Genomic DNA, 18,820 nt, shown 5'->3' with positions numbered 1-18,820 from the left:
TGAAACACTTTAAGATTTCTAGTGCCAGGGGAAAAGTTGGTGTTGCCTGAAAATGTTAGTCAATACTGTGAAGTAAATACCCAATCTTGTTAAACTTTTCCCTTAGTTGCTAGGATACTCTGAGCTAAATGTAATGTCCAGTCACAGTACACACAATTGCCAATGGGTGGGGAATATATTTTTCTGGTGTCGCTACTTGGCACCCCAACCACCCCTTAGGGATATTTACACATATAAAAGGATCCTACATTTGCTTCTGCTTCATTTCTTCTTTCATTATGTAAACTTCTTAATGTACCTTCATTATGTAAACCATCTTACATCCTTTCTGCAACAGATGCCTTATAAATGATCAAAGCAGAGTTTGGTAGAGATCTAACACTGCGAGGCTTCAGAAACATTTCACGTGCACCCCAGTGGCTGGCCCTCCACCCTGAATAAGCGTCTCACCAAGAACCATCCCCTACATGTATAACCCCTACTCACAGGCTGGAGCAGCTCAGGCCTTGAGGAGTCCGGTCTGATCTTTCCTTTAAGGACCACAGGGTTGAATTCCACGATTTTAAAGTTTATTTCTCTCAGTTTAGAATGTTCGATCCATTTCCTAAAGAGATAACAAAAACAAAGAACGACATCTAGCACACACCCCCAACCTTGCCTCAATACACCTATTGCCTTGGAGTCAATGTCTCGCCTCTTTAGAAAATTAAAATACAGCATGTGAGACCTTAGTCAATTCTAGTCTATAAATCCTTCTCATTTTTCCCCCATCTGGTTCAGCTTTGAATCTTTTTTTTTTTCATTCACGTAACTCCTTTTGCAAAGGAAATGAAGCAAAATAGTAATAACCAAATATCTCCCCAGAGCCTCATAATATCTCCGCAGGAAACTGGAAGAACAATAAGCGTTTCTTCTTTTTAAAAAAAAAAAAACAACTTTATTTATTTATTTAGACTGCACTGGTCTTGGTTGCAGCATGCAGGTTTTGTTGCTCAACAGCATGTGGGATTTTAGTTCCCCAGCCAGGGATCAAACCCACGTCCCCTGCACTTGGAAGGCCAGTTCTTAGCCACTGGACCGTCAGGGAAGTCCCAGTGTTCCTTCCTTCTTATAAAGCAGCATCTGTAGTTGTTGGTGTTCTCTTTGCCATGGGGTAAGAGCCCTGTAAGGAGGCAGGGCATCTTTTGACTGAATCATGTTACTCTGCTGTTTGGACTCCAAGGATGACCTAAATTTACCTTTACCTTTCAACCATCTGTCTTTGCTCCCCACCTTCATCTCCTCTTCTCCACCCTCTCTGCTTATGTGTGCTCGGTCTTACAGAAATTCTGCCTATCTTTTATCCAATTTGTAAAGATTCTTCATAGAAATCATTTCAAAGTTAAATTTCCAATTTTATTTTTCATGTGGGCCACACATTTTAAAACCACACATGGTAACATTTTTGCTGATTAAAAATCAACAAGAGGGGTTTCCCTAGTGACTCAGTGGTAAAAGAATCCACCTGCCAAGGCAAGAGACACAGGTTCGATCCCTGGTCCAGGAAGATCCCACATGCCGAGGAGCATCTAAGCGCGTGTGCCACAACTGCAAAGCCAGTGCTCTAGAGCCAGGGAACTGCAGCTATTGAGCCCAAGTGCCGCAACTACTGAAGCCTGTGCAACCTAGAGCCCATGTTCCACAGTAAGAGAAGACACTGCGATGAGAAGCCCATGCACCACAGCAGAGTAGTTTCCACTCCCCACAACCAGAGAAAAGTCCACACAAAGCACTGAAGACCCAGCACAGCCAAAAATAAATAAATAAAATTATTTTTAAAAATCGACAGAAGGATTCACTCTTCCAAACAAAATTTAGACCTGCAAAATTTGGAACATAAAAATCAGTCATCTATACAATGTTGTATATCAAATATATCTCAATGAAGCTAGGGAGGAAAAAATCATGTAAACAAGAAAAAGAGAGACAACCAACAGAAAAATAGGCCAGACACTTGAACATGTACATCGAAATGGTAAGGAAACGTGGGGAGAAAGGGCTCAACCTCATTAGAAATTAAGGAACCTCAAATTAAAACTGCAATTCAATATCCCTGAACACCATCAGAATGGCAAAGTTAGAAAGAGTGACCATGCCGAGCACTGGTGTTATAGGGGCGTTTTACCAAAGGATCCCACAAAGATGATCATTAAGCTGTACATGGGGTTTATACAATTCTCTGTTTGTGTGTTATATGTCAAAAACAAAGAATTTTAAAGATATTTTAAAATGGGGTGGTGGAGATGACAACCAAGAGCTGAGAAACAGTCCCTGCTTAAATGTCATGAAGCCCTGCAGTTCCTGCCTCCCTCTGGTTCAAGTACAAACCCTCACTCCTATTACACATGCCATCCTTCTGGTTTGGTTATCTGGTGTTCATACCCACAGGTAATTAAAGAGCTGTTAACAACAGGCTAAGGAACAATCTGCAACAGTAAGTGATGAGAAGAGTTTGGTGATCTGGTTTGGGGTTTGGTTATCTGTTCTTCACGCATGCATGCTTGTGCTCAGTCGTTTCAGTCGTGTCCGACTCTTCATGACCCCATGGACTGTAACCCGTGACAGGCTCCTCTGTCCATGGGATTCTCCAAACAAGAATACTGGAATGGGTTGCCATGTCCTCCTCCAGGGGATCTTCCTGACTCAGGGATCAAATCTACTGCACTGCAGCGTTTCAGTCAAATGTCTCCTGCATTGCAAGCGATTCTCTACCCACTGAGCCACCTGAGAAGCCTGGTTTTCATACCCACAGATAATTAAAGAGCTGTTAACAATGTGCTAAGTGAACAATCTGAAATAATAAATGATAAGAATCAAAAATAAGACAGAAAAACCCACAGCAGCCAAAGACTGTTTAGATAAAGAGCAATTGTGTTTTATATCTTAGTACCTCCTGTGGTGCTATTAAAAAAATCTGATTATAAAAATCAAACATGAATATATTCTCCTTATAAATGATGGAAACAACACTTGAAATACCTTGAACTTCTCTTTATCACTATTCTCTCCACTTCTTTCATCCTCCTTAAAAATAATTACTTTTTAGAGCTGGTGGGTATTTCTGGGTCTTTTTTTTTTTTCTTACAGAAATACATACATGTACATGTACACATTTATAGTTTGGGGTTTTTCATTCCATTGCTTCAGATTGAATGCTGTGTCCTCCACATATTTGTATGCTGAAACCTAATCCCAAGTGTGGTGGTATTTGGAGGTGTGGCTTTTCGGAGATGATTAGGTCTTGAGGGTGGAACCCCCATGAATGTGGTTAGTACTCCTATAAAAGAGACCCTGGTGAACCTCTCCTATCCCTTCTCCATGTGAGACACAGCAAGAAGGCAGCCTGCTATAAGCCAGGAGGTGAGCCCTTACCAGACATGAATCTGCTGGCCCCTAGACCTTGGGCTTCTCAGTCTCCAGAACCTGAGAAGTAAAGTTCTTCTGTTTTTAAGCCAAACCATCCAGACTGTGGCATTTGGTTACAGCAACTCAAATGAATTAAGACATTCATAAAGTGGGTCAGTATATGAGGAGTACTGCAACTTGTATTTTCCACTTAATAATATGCCTTGGGGATCTTCCATGCCTTCTTTCTTTGTTAATAGCTGGATCATATTCCATAATTCATTTAAATATTCTTCCATTGATGGACATTTAAGCACTTTGCAATTTTTTTTTATTATTTCACATAATTCTGAAACTAACATTGTTGTACGTATATTTTGGTAGTGTGTACTAGAATTTCTGTAGTACATATTCCCAGCTGTTGAAATGGAATGGTGAGTCAAAATATATACACAATGCCATTCTATTAGATATTTCCATACTGTCCTCTCAAAATGCTTTAGTAATTTATGAAGTGTACATTGTGCAAACAAGGAATAAGCATGTCCATTTTCCTGCACAGGATGGTGCTGTCCTATTTAGATTTACCGTCCTGATGAGTAGACAACTATATGTCATTGTTTTAATTTGTATTTCTCTACTAGTAACATGGAACATTTTTTCGTGTTTGCTGGCCATTTATAGCTTTTTGTTCTGTGCATTGTCTGCATTTTGTGCTCATTTTTCTACTATATGCTTGTCTTTTTAAATTTTTTTGGTAAGAATTCTTTATACATTTTGGATAATAATCCTTTTTCTACAATACATGTTGAAGACAGTTTTCCTAATCAGTTGTGTGATCAGTTTCATTCAGTGTTTTTCATCAGTTAACATTTTTTTAATATTAGCAGTCAAATCTGTCCATTTTTTACCCCTGAGGTCTGAGAGTCACTCTCCATACCAAAATTATACAACTATCTTGCAATTTAGTAATACATTTAGAATTTTATCTCCTGTTTATTTCTTCTAACTCCAACTCCAATTTATGGTTTAGAATGGTGTGTGATAGGAAAGAAGTCACTTTGCAGTTTATGAATTATAATTAATGATGATTCTGAGCCATATTAGATGATTACATTAATAGCCTATCAGGTTAAGAAAGCAGAGAAAAGAGAAACTTTGAGAAAGAAAGACTCATGTAAATGGCTTAAGGATTGGGTTTCCTTCATGCATTACATAATTCGCTTCTGTAGAACAATGCACTGCCCTATCAGATTAATGAGGCTTTGCTGAAATTTCCTTAGCCAGGCAACACATATTGTCAGGCCATCAGGTAAACCTCAGGTTATCCTCTCATTAATTTGAAGAACATTTATCAAACCCAAGAAAGAAGAGAATCCATATAAGGAAAGGTAAGACCAATTAAAAGGAAGTAGAGGGACTTCCCTTGTGGTGCAGTGGACAAGAATCTAGCTGCCAGTGCAGGCAGGGGACACAGTTTCGATCTCTGGTCTGGGAAGATTCCACATGTCTCAGAGCAAATAACTCTGTGTGCCACAACCACTGAGCCTACGTGCTGTGACTACTGAGCCTGCACAGCTAGAGCCTGTGCTCAGCCACAAGAGAAGCCACCACAACAGAAAGTAGCCTCTGCTCGCAGCAACAACAGAAAGCCCATGAGCAACAGTGAAGACCCAGCACAACCAAAAATAACTACATTAAAAAAAAATTGATTAAAAAAAAAGGAAGTAGAAAACTCCAGTCTACAGTACACATATTACCGAATTCGGGACAGAGTGTTCCGGAGCCCAACTACATAAAACAAGATGTTGGCATCGGTGTTGCTGTAGATGCTGTTGATGGCAGCCATGGCGGCACCCATCCTGCCTGCTGCTGCACAGATCACCACCGGAATTTCATCCTCCATCTCCTCTGGGGTCTCAGAGTCATCATCTGGAAGCATCAGAACCAGAGTCTTGGAACATGAAGGAATTTCACAGTCCGGGTTTGTCTTTCCCACTCCATGGGGTAAGACACACTGTGGGGAAGGGACTGTCCATCATTCTCCAATATCCAACCTTTCCTTCTCTCAGAACATTGGAAATTTACCTGGCACATAGCCAACCACTATTTTTCTAGACTCCCTTGCAGCTTTAAGTGACCAAGTGTTGACCAGTGAGATGTTGGTGTCAGTATATGTGCAACTACTGGGTTTGCCTTTAAAAAGAATGTGGGGATTTCCCTGGTGGTCCACTGGTTAAGTGGTTGAGTGAAACTATTCTGTATTCTATGATAGTAGATAAATGTCATTATAAATTTCTCAAAACCCATAGAATGAATAACACCAGGGGTAAACACTAATGTGGACACTGGTGGGGATTCCCCAAAAGTTCAGTGCTTAGGACTCAGAGCTTCCACTGCAAGGGGTTCGATGCCTGGTCAGGGAACAAAGATCCTGCATGCCTTGTAGTATGACCAAAAAAAAGAAGAAAGAAATTAACTATGGACACTGGTGATAATGATGTGTTAATGTAAGTCCAATGACTGTAACACATGTACCACTCTGGTGCAAGATGTTAATAGTGGGGGAGGCTGTTGTATGTGTGTGTAGGTATGTATTTGTGTGTGTGTGTGTGTGGTGGAAGGAGGAATGGAAGAAGTCTCTGTACCTTCTGTGAACCTAAAACCGCTCTAAAAAGTAAAGTCTATTAAAAAATCAACACGCCCTTCTTGAAAAACTCCAGCCCAAACGGAAGAGGATCCAGTAAATGGTGATCGGTTTCTGCAGCCCTCTCAGCCTCATTTCCAAGGCAGACCTCCTGCCAGGTGGGTATGTGTCTCTCAAACCCTTCTTAATGTACCCCCAAAGCATGTAAACTACACACAGTATAAATATTACATGAAATTTTATGTATTATTTTAAAACCAAAATGAAATCATACTTTCATAGTCTCTGTAGCTTGCTTTTTTCATATAACATACCACAGATATCCATCTTTCGATGCCAACATTGTGTTCTTTTGGGCAGTATTTCATAGCACCAATTGCTTTTTAAAATTTTAACACTGAATGGGATAAAAATGTGCTATTGGATAAATTTATGTGGTCCAAACACCATATGGCCAATTAATTAGTCAGGATATGTGCTTTCTAACAGTTCTTTTAACAGCTATTATAAAAGCATCTCATTTATTTCCATGGAGAAACGAGTTTGCAGTGGGATCAGCCAGCTGAATGTGTTGGCCTGTGGGCAGGAAGTGAAATGTGTGGAGTAAACAGCTTGAAGTTCAAACAACATTTGACCTTATATGACCTTCTCTCTTTCTCAAAGAAATTTACTGAGTCATTCTTTCCATACTATTGTGGACTGAATTGTATATCCCGAAAATGTATAATGTTGAAGCCCTAACCCCTAGTATTAAGTTAAATGAGGCTATTGTGCGTGTTCAGTCACTCGTGTCCAACTCTTTGCGACCCCAAGGACTGTAGTCCGCCAGGCTCCTCTGCCCACGGAATTTTCCAGGCAAGAATACAAGAGTAGGGTGCCATTTCCTTCTGCAGGGGATCTTCCTGACCCAGTGATTTCTTGCATCTCCTGTACTGGCAGGCAGATTCTTTACCACTAGCATCACCTGGAAAGCCCTAAATGAGGCTATTTTTGCTGATTAAAAATTGACAAATGGGACTTCCCTGGTGGGTCAGTGATAAAGAATCCACCTGCCAATGCAAGAGACGCAGGCTTGATTCTTGGTTCAAGAAGATCCCACATGTCGTGGTGCAACTAAGCCTGTGCGTCACAACTATTGAGCTTGTGCTCTGCTGCTGCTGCTGCTAAGTCGCTTCAGTCGTGTCCGACTCTGTGCGACCCCAGAGACGGCAGCCCACCAGGCTCCCCCATCCCTGGGATTCTCCAGGCAAGAACACTGAAGTGGGTTGCCATTTCCTTCTCCAATGCATGAAAGTGAAAAGTGAAAGTGAAGTCGCTCAGTCGTGTCCGACTCATGGCGACCCCATGGACTGCAGCCCACCAGGGTCCTCCATCCATGGGATTTTCCAGGCAAGAGTACTGGAGTGGGGTGCCTTTGCCTTCTCCAGAGTTTGTGCTCTAGAGCCCTCAAACTGCAACTACTGAAGCCAGCACAGAGCCCTTACTCTGCAACAAGAGAAGCCACCGCACTTAATGAAAAGTAGCCCCTGCTCTCTGCAACTAGAGAAAAGCCTTCACGGCAACAAAGGCCCAGCACAGCCAAAAATAATTAATTTTGAAAAGATAGATTGGGGGGGAAAAACAAAAACCAACCAAACAAACTTGGGGCCAGGAGTGTGTTTTAACACACCCTCTGTGTGGTTCTTATAAGTGTTAAAGTTTGAGTAGGAGTAATAACTCTAGAACACAACTAAAATGTTAGTGTTGGTGAGTTTTCTACAAACAAGTCCTTGGAAACTGACCAAATTTTTGCTTGTCTCTGAACCTACCTATTGAAAGGACCTAAACTGTGTATTTAAGTATTTTATTTCATTCATTCCTTTATTTAGCTGTCCTGGGTCTTAGTTGGGGCATGCAGAATCTAAATTTTATTATTATTATTTATTGGAGTATAACTGCTTTTCAGTGTTATCTTCTGCTGTACAATAAAGCAAATCAGCTATATATATACATGTATCCCCTCTTGGACCTCTCTCCCACCGCCTCCCCCATCCCACTCATGTAGGTCATCATCAGTTATGGCATGCAAACTCTTAGTTGTGGCATGTAGGATCTAGTTCCCTGACCAGGAATTGAACCCAGGCCCCCTGCATTTGGAAGCTCAGAGTCTTAGCCACTGGACCAGGGAAGTCTCAATTAGGTATCTCTTCTTGGTGGACTACATGCCTGCTTACCTGCTTCATTCTTTTCCATATTTATTTTTATTGTGGTAAAATATGCAACAGAAAATTTACCATCTTGGACTTCCTTGATGGTCCAGTGGCTAAGACTCTGTTCTCCCAATGCAGGGGGCTGGGGGTTTGATCCCTGGTCAAGGAACTTGATCTCACATTCCTCAACTAAGAATTCACATGTTGCAATTTAAGATCTGGTGTAGCCAAATAAATCTATTACAAAAAATCTTACCATCTTAACCATTTTCAAATGTACAGTTCAATGGTATTAAATACATTCACAACTGTTGTACAACCATCAGTATCATCTATCCCCATAACACTTTTCATCTTGCAAAACAGAAACTCTATACCCAGTAAACAATAATTCCCTCCCCAACTCACTCAGCTCCTGGCAGTCATCACTGTGCCTTCTGTCATCATGAATTTGACGATTCTATCTCATATTAATGGAATCACACAGTATTCATCTTTTTGTAATTGGCTTGCATCACTTATCATACCTGCTTCATTCCTGAGCATGGTCCCCTTATGAACTTTCTTATACAGAATCCCACAGAGGGTCACAATCAGAAGGAACAGCAACACCTGGTTAACTGAAATAAAGATAGAAACATGTTCAAGTCTAACCTGTCAAACTGAAATTGTGGATTAAGTTTACAATAGCCAGTGTGAACACATGTGCTCCCTGACATTTCTGACATACACAGAAGTAGAGGTCTAGAACCTTTCTCTAAGCAGACAGCATGTGGAGTAAACGGTTAATCTGTGATACTGGTGATACTCAAGGATACCAGGTGTAGTTTAAGAAGAGACAGGGCTCTTCCCAGGCAGTCTGATGTGCAGATTACTTAACCTCTCTGAGCCTCAGTTTGCTCACCTGCTAAATGGGGATTGTAACAATAATCATTACCTTTCAGGGGTGTTTTGAGAGTTAACAAAGCTAATGAAAGCCCAATAAAGACTTTAAAACTCTTATGTATTATCATTTACTATTTTCGTGCATCAAGATATTCATTTATTGGCTTCATACTGATCTATTTTATGGCCCCTAGGCATTTGTCTTCACATTCGTAAAAGGAAGGAGTTGGACAGTCTTCATGGATGCCTTTCAGAGCTACATCCTAAAGCTCAGTTGTTCTGCCTTACTGACATCCACCATCTCCTCTCTGCCTTTCTGGGTTATCAGATTCAGACAGAGACAAGCAGATACTATACTCAGTTTAAAACAGAAATACAGAGAAGCAGAAGACGAGACAAAATTTAGAGTTTGTCAATACAACTGATTAACATTCCCATCCCAGAGCCAGTTTGGGGAAGCAGCCCAATGCCTTTACCTTTTGACCCTTTTTTAGTATAAATATGTCCCATGCAGTATTGGGGATATACTTACACTAAAAAATTATTCATAGTTTATTAGAAATTCAAGTCTAACTGGATATTTTATCTTTTTATCTGCTACATTGGGCAGCTCTACTCTGAGGGTAACAGTAACACAATTAGGTTATTATTTTCCCATTAGATTCACAAACAACTGGATATAAAATCAGAGGCAAATCCAGGTTTTGATGGTGTCATAAGATTAAATAATTTGAGATGACTCTTTAAGAATAAGAAGACAAATTACAAATTAGACAGAAACATGAATATTTATTTAAAATGAGAAAATAAACCATATTTGCAACTTTTATAGAACCATCAGACCACTCATGAAAAATCTACCCCTGAACAAAACACTTAACTTTCTACAGAAATCATCCTCCTATGATGATGCTAAGAATTGCCTTTGGAAAAACTATCCATGAAAATCAAAGAAGATTTCAAAACTAAATAAATAAATAAAAGAAAAAGACACAGAAGAAGACCCAGCATCAAAACAGTCCTCCAAAATATCTATTTTAAATAATAACTTTCCAAAGTTTGTAATCTTACTTTTTCGTAACAAAGCCATGTGGGTTCTCGTGGATAAAAACTGTGACCTGTGGATTAAAGAATAAAATTTTGCTTAATAGATAATCAACCCAAAAGTCATAATATAATTATTAAGGACTGTGTCTTTGACTGTTTGATGTATGGCAAATTTTATAATTATTCTTAACTGTTCTGAATTTAGAATTTTGGAAACTATTTTGTAAATGTAGATCTCACCTCTTCAGATTGATTTCTCTGGTTGTACAAAATGTGCAAAAGGCCCCCAATGGTAATCTTTTACCTTCTTCAAGAAGCTGTGGTAATATACACAATGTATTACTCAGCTATTAAAAAGAATGCATTTGAATCAGTTCTAATGAGGTGAATGAAACTGAAGCCTATTATACAGAGTGAAGTAAGTCAGAAAGAAAAACAGCAATAAGTATATTAATGCATATATTGGAATTTAGAAAGATGGTAACAATAACCCTATATGTGAGACAGCAAAAGAGACACAGATGTAAAGAACAGACTTTTGGACTCTGTGGGAGAAGGCAAGGGTGGGATGATTTGAGAGAATAGCATTGAAACATGTATATTACCATATGTGAAATAGATTGCCATTCCAGGTTCAATGCATGAGACAGGGTGCTCAAGGCCAGTTTACTGGGATAACCCATGGCTGATTCATGTCAATGTATGGCAAAAACCACCACAATATTGTAAAGTAATTAGCCTCCAATAAAAATAAACAAATTTATAAAAAAAGAACAGCCATGTGAGTCCCCTGGGTTAGCAGGTCAGACGGCACTAACTAAAAGAAATGTCACATATGAAAGTTTCCTTGATATAAACTATCAATCCCATGCCTTTTCCTCTGCTATCATAACTTCCTTCCTTTGATAAGGATGCTCCTACATCTTTAGGAATCCCTTAAGAAAACAGAACCATCCTCAGAGGAGTACACTTTACACCCCCATTCAATCATTCATTCAGTAAACATTTACTGAGATCCTACTAAAAGTCCAGCACTGTGCTATGTCCTGGGGATGCAGTAATGAACAAACTAGCCTTGGTCCCTAACATCATGAAGCTATGTTCAGTGGGGAAAACAGATATTAAAATGTAACAAACAAACTAATTATCAGTAGATTATGAATAAAATAATTAGACATAAAGGAAATTAGACATAGAGCTGCTAGAATACCTCTAGATGAATAGAGGTAGGGAAGCATCTTGAAGACAAATCAGGAAAAGCCGAGGAGATGACATTTGGTCAGGAGAAAGAGCAGGAGCCAGTGGAGAGAATGCAGACGAGCATACCAGGCAAAGGGAACAGCAAGTGCAAAGGCCATGGGGCTGAGGATCCTAAGTACCACAGGAGGCTCAATGTAGCTGGAACATAATGGACTAAGGAAGAGACTGAGCAGAAGAAGCTGAAGACAAACTACGGGGGTCAGTAAGGGAGTATGGATTTTATTTTAAGTGCATGTAGCCCCCTTCATCCACCTTTGTCTTCCTTAAATCCCTAAAGTAATGTTTTTCAAACATTCCCACAGAGATTCTGATGATAAAGGAGAGCAGACACTCAAAGTCATCCACAGTGAGTTGAAAATACCTAACAAGTTTCTCATTTTACCTTTAAATTCATGTAAACTGTTACAAAAATATCTGAAAAAAAATAGTTCCTTTCATTGTCAGAAGATCTCTTTTTGGGGAGAAAATTCTTCATTATGAAATCCAGATTTTCTACGCATAGATGAATGGATAGAGGTAAGAGAAGAAGAGGGCTAAGAGTAAATGATGAGCTGGAATCCTGTGGTTTGGCAGCAGCCCCAAAAGAACAGCATGTAAGGTGGAGAAAGATCCTGGGACAGGATCTAATGCCAATCACACATTAGAACTTATTAAACAGCATGTTTCTAAATAACCAACAGGTTACTGAAGAAATCAGAAGGGAAATCAAAAAATTTCTAGAAACAAATGACAATGAAAACAGAACAACTCAAAAGCTATGCGATGCAGCAAAAGCAGTTCTAAGAGGGAAGTGTATAGCAGTACAATCCTGCCTCATGAAACAAGAAAAACATCAAATAGACAACCCAACTTTACACCTAAAACAACTGGAAAAAGAAGAACAAAAAACCCCCAAAATTAGTGGAAGGAAAATCATAAAGATCCAAGCAGAAATAAATGAAAATGAAGAAATAATAGCAAAGATTAATAAAACTAAAAGCTGGTTCTTTGAGAAGGTAAACAAAATTGACAAACCCTTAGCCAGACTCATCAAGAACAAAGAGAGAGGAAACAAATCAACAAAATTAGAAATGAAAAAGAAGAGGTTACAACAGGCAATGTAGAAATTTAAAGGATTATAAGAGACTATTATGAACAATTATATGACAATAAAATGGAAAACCTGGAAGAAATGGACCGATTCTTATATAAGTTCAATCTTCCAAGACTGAACCAGGAAGAAATAGAAATTATGAACAACCAAATTATAAGCACTGAAATTGAAGCTGTGATCAAAAATCTCCCCAAAAGCAAAAGCACAGGACCAGATGGCTTCACAGGAGAATTCTATCAAACATTTAGAGAAGGGCTAATGCCTATCCTTCTAAATCTCTTTCAAAAAATTGCAGAGGAACACTGCCAAACTCATTCTATGAGGCCACCATCACCCTGATACTAAAACCAGACAAAGACAACACAAAATAAGAAAACTACAGGCCAATATCACTGATGAACATAGATGCAAAAATCCTCAACAAAATTTTAGCAAACAGAATTCAGCAACACATCAAAAAGCTCATACATCATGATCAAGTTGGGTTTATTCCAGGGATGCAAGGATTCTTCAATATACACAAATCAATCAATGTGATACACCATATTAATAAACTGAAAGATAAAAACCATATGATCATCTCAATAGGTTCAGAAAAAGCCTTTGACAAAATTCAGCACCCATTTATGATTAAAACTCTGCAAAAAATGGGCATAGAAGGAACCTACCTCAATATAGTAAAGGCCATATATGATAAGCCTACAGCAAACATTATTCTCAATGGTAAAAAACTGAAAGCATTCTCCCTAACATCAGGAACAAGACAAGGGTGTCCACTTTCACCACTATTATTCAACATAATTCTGGAAGTACTAGCTACAGCAATCAGAGAAGAAAAAGAAATAAAAGGAATCTAGATCAGAAAAGAAATAAAGCTCTCACTGTTTGCAGATGATATGATACTGTACATAGAAAACCCAAAAGATAGTATCAGAAAATTTCTAGAGCTAATCAGTGAATTTAACAAAGTTGCAGAATACAAAATCAATACACATAAAATCACTTGCATTTCTATACACTAACAATGAAAAATCAGAAAGAGAAATGAAGGAATCAATTGCATTCACCATTACAACAAAAAGAATTAAATATCTAGGAATAAACTTACCTAAGGAGACAAAAGAACTGTATACAGAAAATTGTAAGACACTGATAAAAGAAATCAAAGATGACATAAACAGAGAGATATTCAATGTTCCTCGGTAGGAAGAATCAATATTGTGAAAATGATTATACTACCAAATGCAATCTACAGATTCAATGTGATCCCTATCAAATTACCAATGGCATTTTTCACAGAACTAGAACAAAAAATTTTACAATTCATATGGAAACACAAAAGACCCCAAATAGCCAAAGCAGTTTTGAGAAAGAAGAATGGAGCTGGAGGAATCAACCTTCCTGACTTCAGATTATATATACTACATAGCTACAGTCATCAAAACAGTATGGTACTGGCAAAAAGACAAAACAAAAATATAGACAAACTGAACAAGATAGAAAGCCCAGAAATAAATCCATGCACCTATGGGTACCTTATTTTTGACAAGGGAGGCAAGAATATACAATGGGGCAAAGAGAGTCTCTTCAATAAATGGTTCTGGGAAAACTGGACAGCTACATGTAAAAGAATGAAATTAGAACACTTCCTAACACCATACACAAAGATAAACTCAAAATGGATTAAAGACCTAAATGTAAGACCAGAAACTATAAAACTCTTAGAGGAAAACATAGGCAAAACAGTCAATGATATAAATCAAAGCAAGATCCTCTATGACCTACCTCCTAGAGTAATGGAAATAAAAACAAAAGTAAACAAGTGGGACCTGATTAAACTTAAAAGCTTTTGCACAGCAAATGACACTATAAGCAAGGTGAAAAAACAACCCTCAGAATGGGAGGAAATAATAGCAAATGAAACAACTGACAAAGGATTAATTTCCAAAATATACAAGCAGCTCATACAACTGAATGCCAGAAAAACAAACAACCCAATCAAAAAGTGGGAAGAAGACCTAAACAGACATTTCTCCAAAGAAGACACAGAGATGGCTAACAAACACAGGAAAAGATGCTCAACATCGCTCATTATTAGAGAAATGCAAATCAAAACCACAATGAGATGTCACCTCACACCAGTCAGAATGGCCATCATCAAAAAGTCTACAGACAATAAATGCTGGAGAGGGTGCGGAGAAAAGGGAACACTCTTGCACTGTTGGCGGGAGTGTAAACTGATACAGCCACTATGGAAGACGGTATGGAGATTCTTTTAAAAACCAGGAAAAAAACCCACCATGTGAGCCAGCAATCCCACTCCTAGGCATATACCCTGAGGAAACTAAAATTGAAAAAGACACATGTATCCCACTGTTCATTGCAGCAGTATTTACAATAGCTAGAACATGGAAGCAAACTAGATGTCCACTGATGGATGAATGGATGAAGAAGTTGTGGTACATACACACAATGGAATATTACTCAGCCATAAAAAGGAATGCATTTGAGTCAGTTCTGATGAGGTGGATGAATCTAGAACCTATTATACAGAGTGAAGTGAGTCAGAAAAAGAAAGATAAATATTGTATTCTAACACATATATACGGAATCTAGAAAAATAGTACTGAAGAATTTATTTACAGGGCAGCAATGAAGAAACAGACATAGAGAAAAGACTTATGGACATGGGGAGAGGAGAGGAAAGGGTGAGATGAATGGCAAGAGTAACATGGAAACTTACATTACCATATGTGAAATAGGTAGCCAAAGGGAATTTGCTCTATGGCTCAGGAAACTCAAACAGGGGCTCTGTATCAACCTAGAGGGGTGGGATGGGGAGGGAAATGGGAGGGAGTTTCAAAAGGGAGGGGATATATGTATACCTGTGGCTGATTCATGATGAGGTTTGACAGAAAACAAAAAAATTCTATAAAGCAATTATCCTTCAGTAAAAAATAAATTAACAGCAACAAAAAGAATTTCTTTCTCTGTACAGATGGGCTCTCAGGATTTTGAAGAACTGGAATTTCCAGTCATCAGAACTGACTCAGTCTGCAGCCTCTGCCATGCTCTGCACCTTCTAAGCCCCACCCTGCCTCCACACTGCTTTTCCCATGAATCTAAAGACACACGTTGCTGTATTTGAGAGGAATCAAGGGAAGAGGGCACGTTCTTTATTTTGAACATGGAGGGTGGGAGAGAGAAGCAACTGATCTATAAAGCTCTGTGGGTACTGGACAGGAGAATGGAAGCCGTCAAGGACTGGTATAAAGTCTGGAGGGAATATTCCATTGGGGAAAGGAGAGTTAATTTCCTTTGAATCTCCAAATAGATGGTAGATGGCTAGAATCTTAACCTTTTTTGACACATATATCTTGGAAGTCTGGTGAATCCTACAGATCTCTTCTCAGAATAATATCTTTAAAAGCTTAAAAGATATATTGTGTTACAAAGAAAATCAATGATAAAATTTTAAAGCAAGCCATCAGGATATTTGGGGAAAAAGACAAATTTGTGATCTACCAATAAACACACTTCTTTATTAAATAACAAAGAATATTAGCAGGTAGGATACTTACTGTAACTTGAGGTAGTGATGAACTTTAAAAAATGTGAAATATTTGTAACAACCGTAATGTAATATGAAAACATCTGATTTATACTGATAATGAAGTCACAGGTACCACAATTTTTGTGGTTTGTTGCCTATATTCACAAGGGAAGGAAATGCTCAATTTCAATGAGAGGTTAGTGAAATTAAAGATTCATTTTTTCTCATCTAAGTGCCTTAAAAATGAAATGTACCTATGGACACTTTAAGCATCTGCACATCTCAGGTTAAAGATTACAGAATCTCTGGGGCTGATTCAATGGTAGCTAGGTTAAGATGTCAGAGAAAACTGATGTTTTTAATGTTTCACCATCTAGTAAAATTGCTTCTTTGGGAAGATTTGCCAGGTTTGTGCTGTAGCTTTTTGTAGCCCCAGACTCACAGAGTGTGTGTGTATGTGTGTGTCGGGGGTGGGGGGGCGGGCAAGGAAATGGGCATGGGATGGGGAGGAACTTGGGGGCGGGCTGCTGTGCACTGCAGAATGAGAAATTGTCCCAGGCAAACAGTAGGAGAGGAGCAGGTTGACTCTCAAGGTGACTGTCAGGGGTGCGGAGCACAAATGAAAAAGAAAGCCCTCAAAGGAAGGCTGGAGGCATGCCAGAGACTGATCTGGGATAAGATTTGCCTGTTTTTCATAGCTGTACACTGCCAGGAGTAATTACAATATCCATCTTTTCACAACTTCATATAGACCAGTGTTGAGACACCTGCCTCTCCACTGAACATTATAGAAAATAAAAAAAGGGCCCAGGACACAAAACAGAAGGAGACTTTTCACTTGGTAATCTTATAGGATTTACTAAATAACCAATATGGCTCTCGACACCAATCAGTTAAAATGGGCAACACTGATGTCCCACTGGTCTGTTCTGACTGATAAACAGAAGCCTTGGCACCCATAGAACATTGAATGACATAAATGCATTATCTACTCAGTCAAATAAATAGTTAAGTACAAGAGAAGCTAAACATACATGCGCGCACACACACACAACAGAGTAGCCTCATCTTCTCCCAGAACAACTTCTTACTTCTTTTGCTTGAGACAAATGCATAGCAAATTCCAAGCCATCTATCAACTAGACATATTACAGGAACAATTTCTTTTAACAGGACAGGCAACTACCTCTTCAAAGAATAAAGAATTGGCCTTATAAGAACTATTCTGCCAAGACACTTGAAATATGTTGACAAGGTCATTTCTTTGTAGTGGCCTAGATTTCCATAAATTTCCGATTGTGAACTTCCATAATGAGAAAGAGCACTTCACTCAGGGAAACACAACCGGTGACATATAAAAAAATTCAGTATACTTGCCTTTAAAAAAAAAAAAAAAAGGCTTCCTTCTTGTGACATGTCAGTGATTAAAGGCATATCAGGTCAGCTTCAAAATTTGATTTGTTGATTTTTTTTAATGTCTAAATTTTTACTTACAGTAGAATTCACTTTTCTGATTGTATCATTCTGTGATTCTTAACACATGCAGAAATTCTTGTGATAATCCCAGCAAATGTGATAAAGAACAATTTCAGCACCTCCAAGGAATTCCCCTGCACTGTCCTCTCGCAGATGGACTCAACCTGACACCTAGCCCCTGGTAACCCCTGATCTAGGCTCTGTCCCTATGGTTTTGCCATGTCCAGAATATCATATGAATGGAATCACGCAGTTCACAGTGTTTCGAGACTCTTCTTTAGTTAGTTTTGGCTGTGCTGGGTCTTTGTTGCTCAGTGGGCTTTTCTCTAGTTGTGGCAATGGGAGGCTACTCTCTAGTGGCAGTGTGGGCTTCTCAACGCAGTGGCTTCTCTGGTTGCGGAACACAGGATTTAGGAGACAAGGGCTCAGTAGCTGCCACTCTCAGGCTTTAGAGCACAGATTCAGCAATTGTGGCGTACTGGCTTAGTTGCTCCACAGCATGTGGAATCTTCCCAGACTAAGGATCAAACTTGTGTCCCCTGCATGGACAGATGAATTCCCATCCACTGTATCACCAGGGAAGTCCCTGAAACTCTTCTTTTGCTTAACAAGAGACATTTGAGATTCATACTTGCTGTTGTATGTATCCATAATTTGCTCCTTTTGATTTTTTTGGCCACACTCTGTGGCATGAGGGATCTCAGTTCCCTGACCAGGGATTGAACTCACACCCCCTGCATTGAAAGTACAGGGTCCTAACCACTGGACCACCAAGAAAGTCCCTTTCTTATTTTTGAGTTTTGAGAGTTCTTTACATATTCTGGATACAAGTTTTTTCTTCGATATGTGATTTGCAAATACTTTCCTCCAGCAGATGGCTCTTCTTTTCAATCTTCTAATAACAAATTTTCCAAAGCAAAAGTTTTTAATATTGATGATGTCCATTTCATCAATCTTTTTTCTTTTTCATATCATGCTTTCAATGTCATATCTGAGAACTTTTAGTCTAACTCAAGGTCATGATGAGTTTCCCCTGCATTTCCTTCTGAGAGTTTTGTACTTTTACATTTCCATTTTGAGTCCTTTTTTTTAATATGGCCTGAGGTATAGGTAAAAGTTCATTTTTAATCATATAAATGTCCAGTTGCTCTGGGACCATTTGTTGAGAAGACTACACTTTCCCTTGAATTGATTTTTTTCTTTAATGTTTAATTTGTCAAGGAGTTTGAATCTAAAGGATGACATGTGTTCTAAAGAAGATTTCTTATTCTCTCCTATGCGTTTTA

The 18,820-nt window shown here is 38.8% G+C and overlaps 1 protein-coding gene across 2 annotated transcripts in view; it reads right to left on the bottom strand.

The window, feature by feature from the left end:
• The window catches only part of GLT8D2 (glycosyltransferase 8 domain containing 2), a 37,706-nt gene that overhangs the window by 9,916 nt on the left and 8,970 nt on the right, over positions 1-18,820 (bottom strand). The window contains exons 2-5 of one of the 2 annotated variants that reach the window (XM_040234835.1): positions 10,177-10,223; positions 8,748-8,840; positions 5,145-5,316; positions 487-604 (exon numbers count right to left, since the gene is read on the bottom strand). In XM_040234835.1, coding sequence (XP_040090769.1) covers positions 487-604; positions 5,145-5,316; positions 8,748-8,840; positions 10,177-10,195 — 402 coding nt within the window. In that variant the 5' untranslated portion in view covers positions 10,196-10,223. The remainder of the gene's footprint in view (positions 1-486; positions 605-5,144; positions 5,317-8,747; positions 8,841-10,176; positions 10,224-18,820) is intronic. The other variant, XM_040234837.1, reaches the window with a different exon arrangement.

This window comes from Oryx dammah, unplaced genomic scaffold (genome assembly GCF_014754425.2).
Source record: "Oryx dammah isolate SB20612 unplaced genomic scaffold, SCBI_Odam_1.1 HiC_scaffold_29, whole genome shotgun sequence".
Lineage (NCBI taxonomy): Eukaryota > Metazoa > Chordata > Mammalia > Artiodactyla > Bovidae > Oryx > Oryx dammah.
Note: the sequence above shows the minus strand (reverse complement) of the source record. Positions and strands in the feature narration are given on the sequence as shown.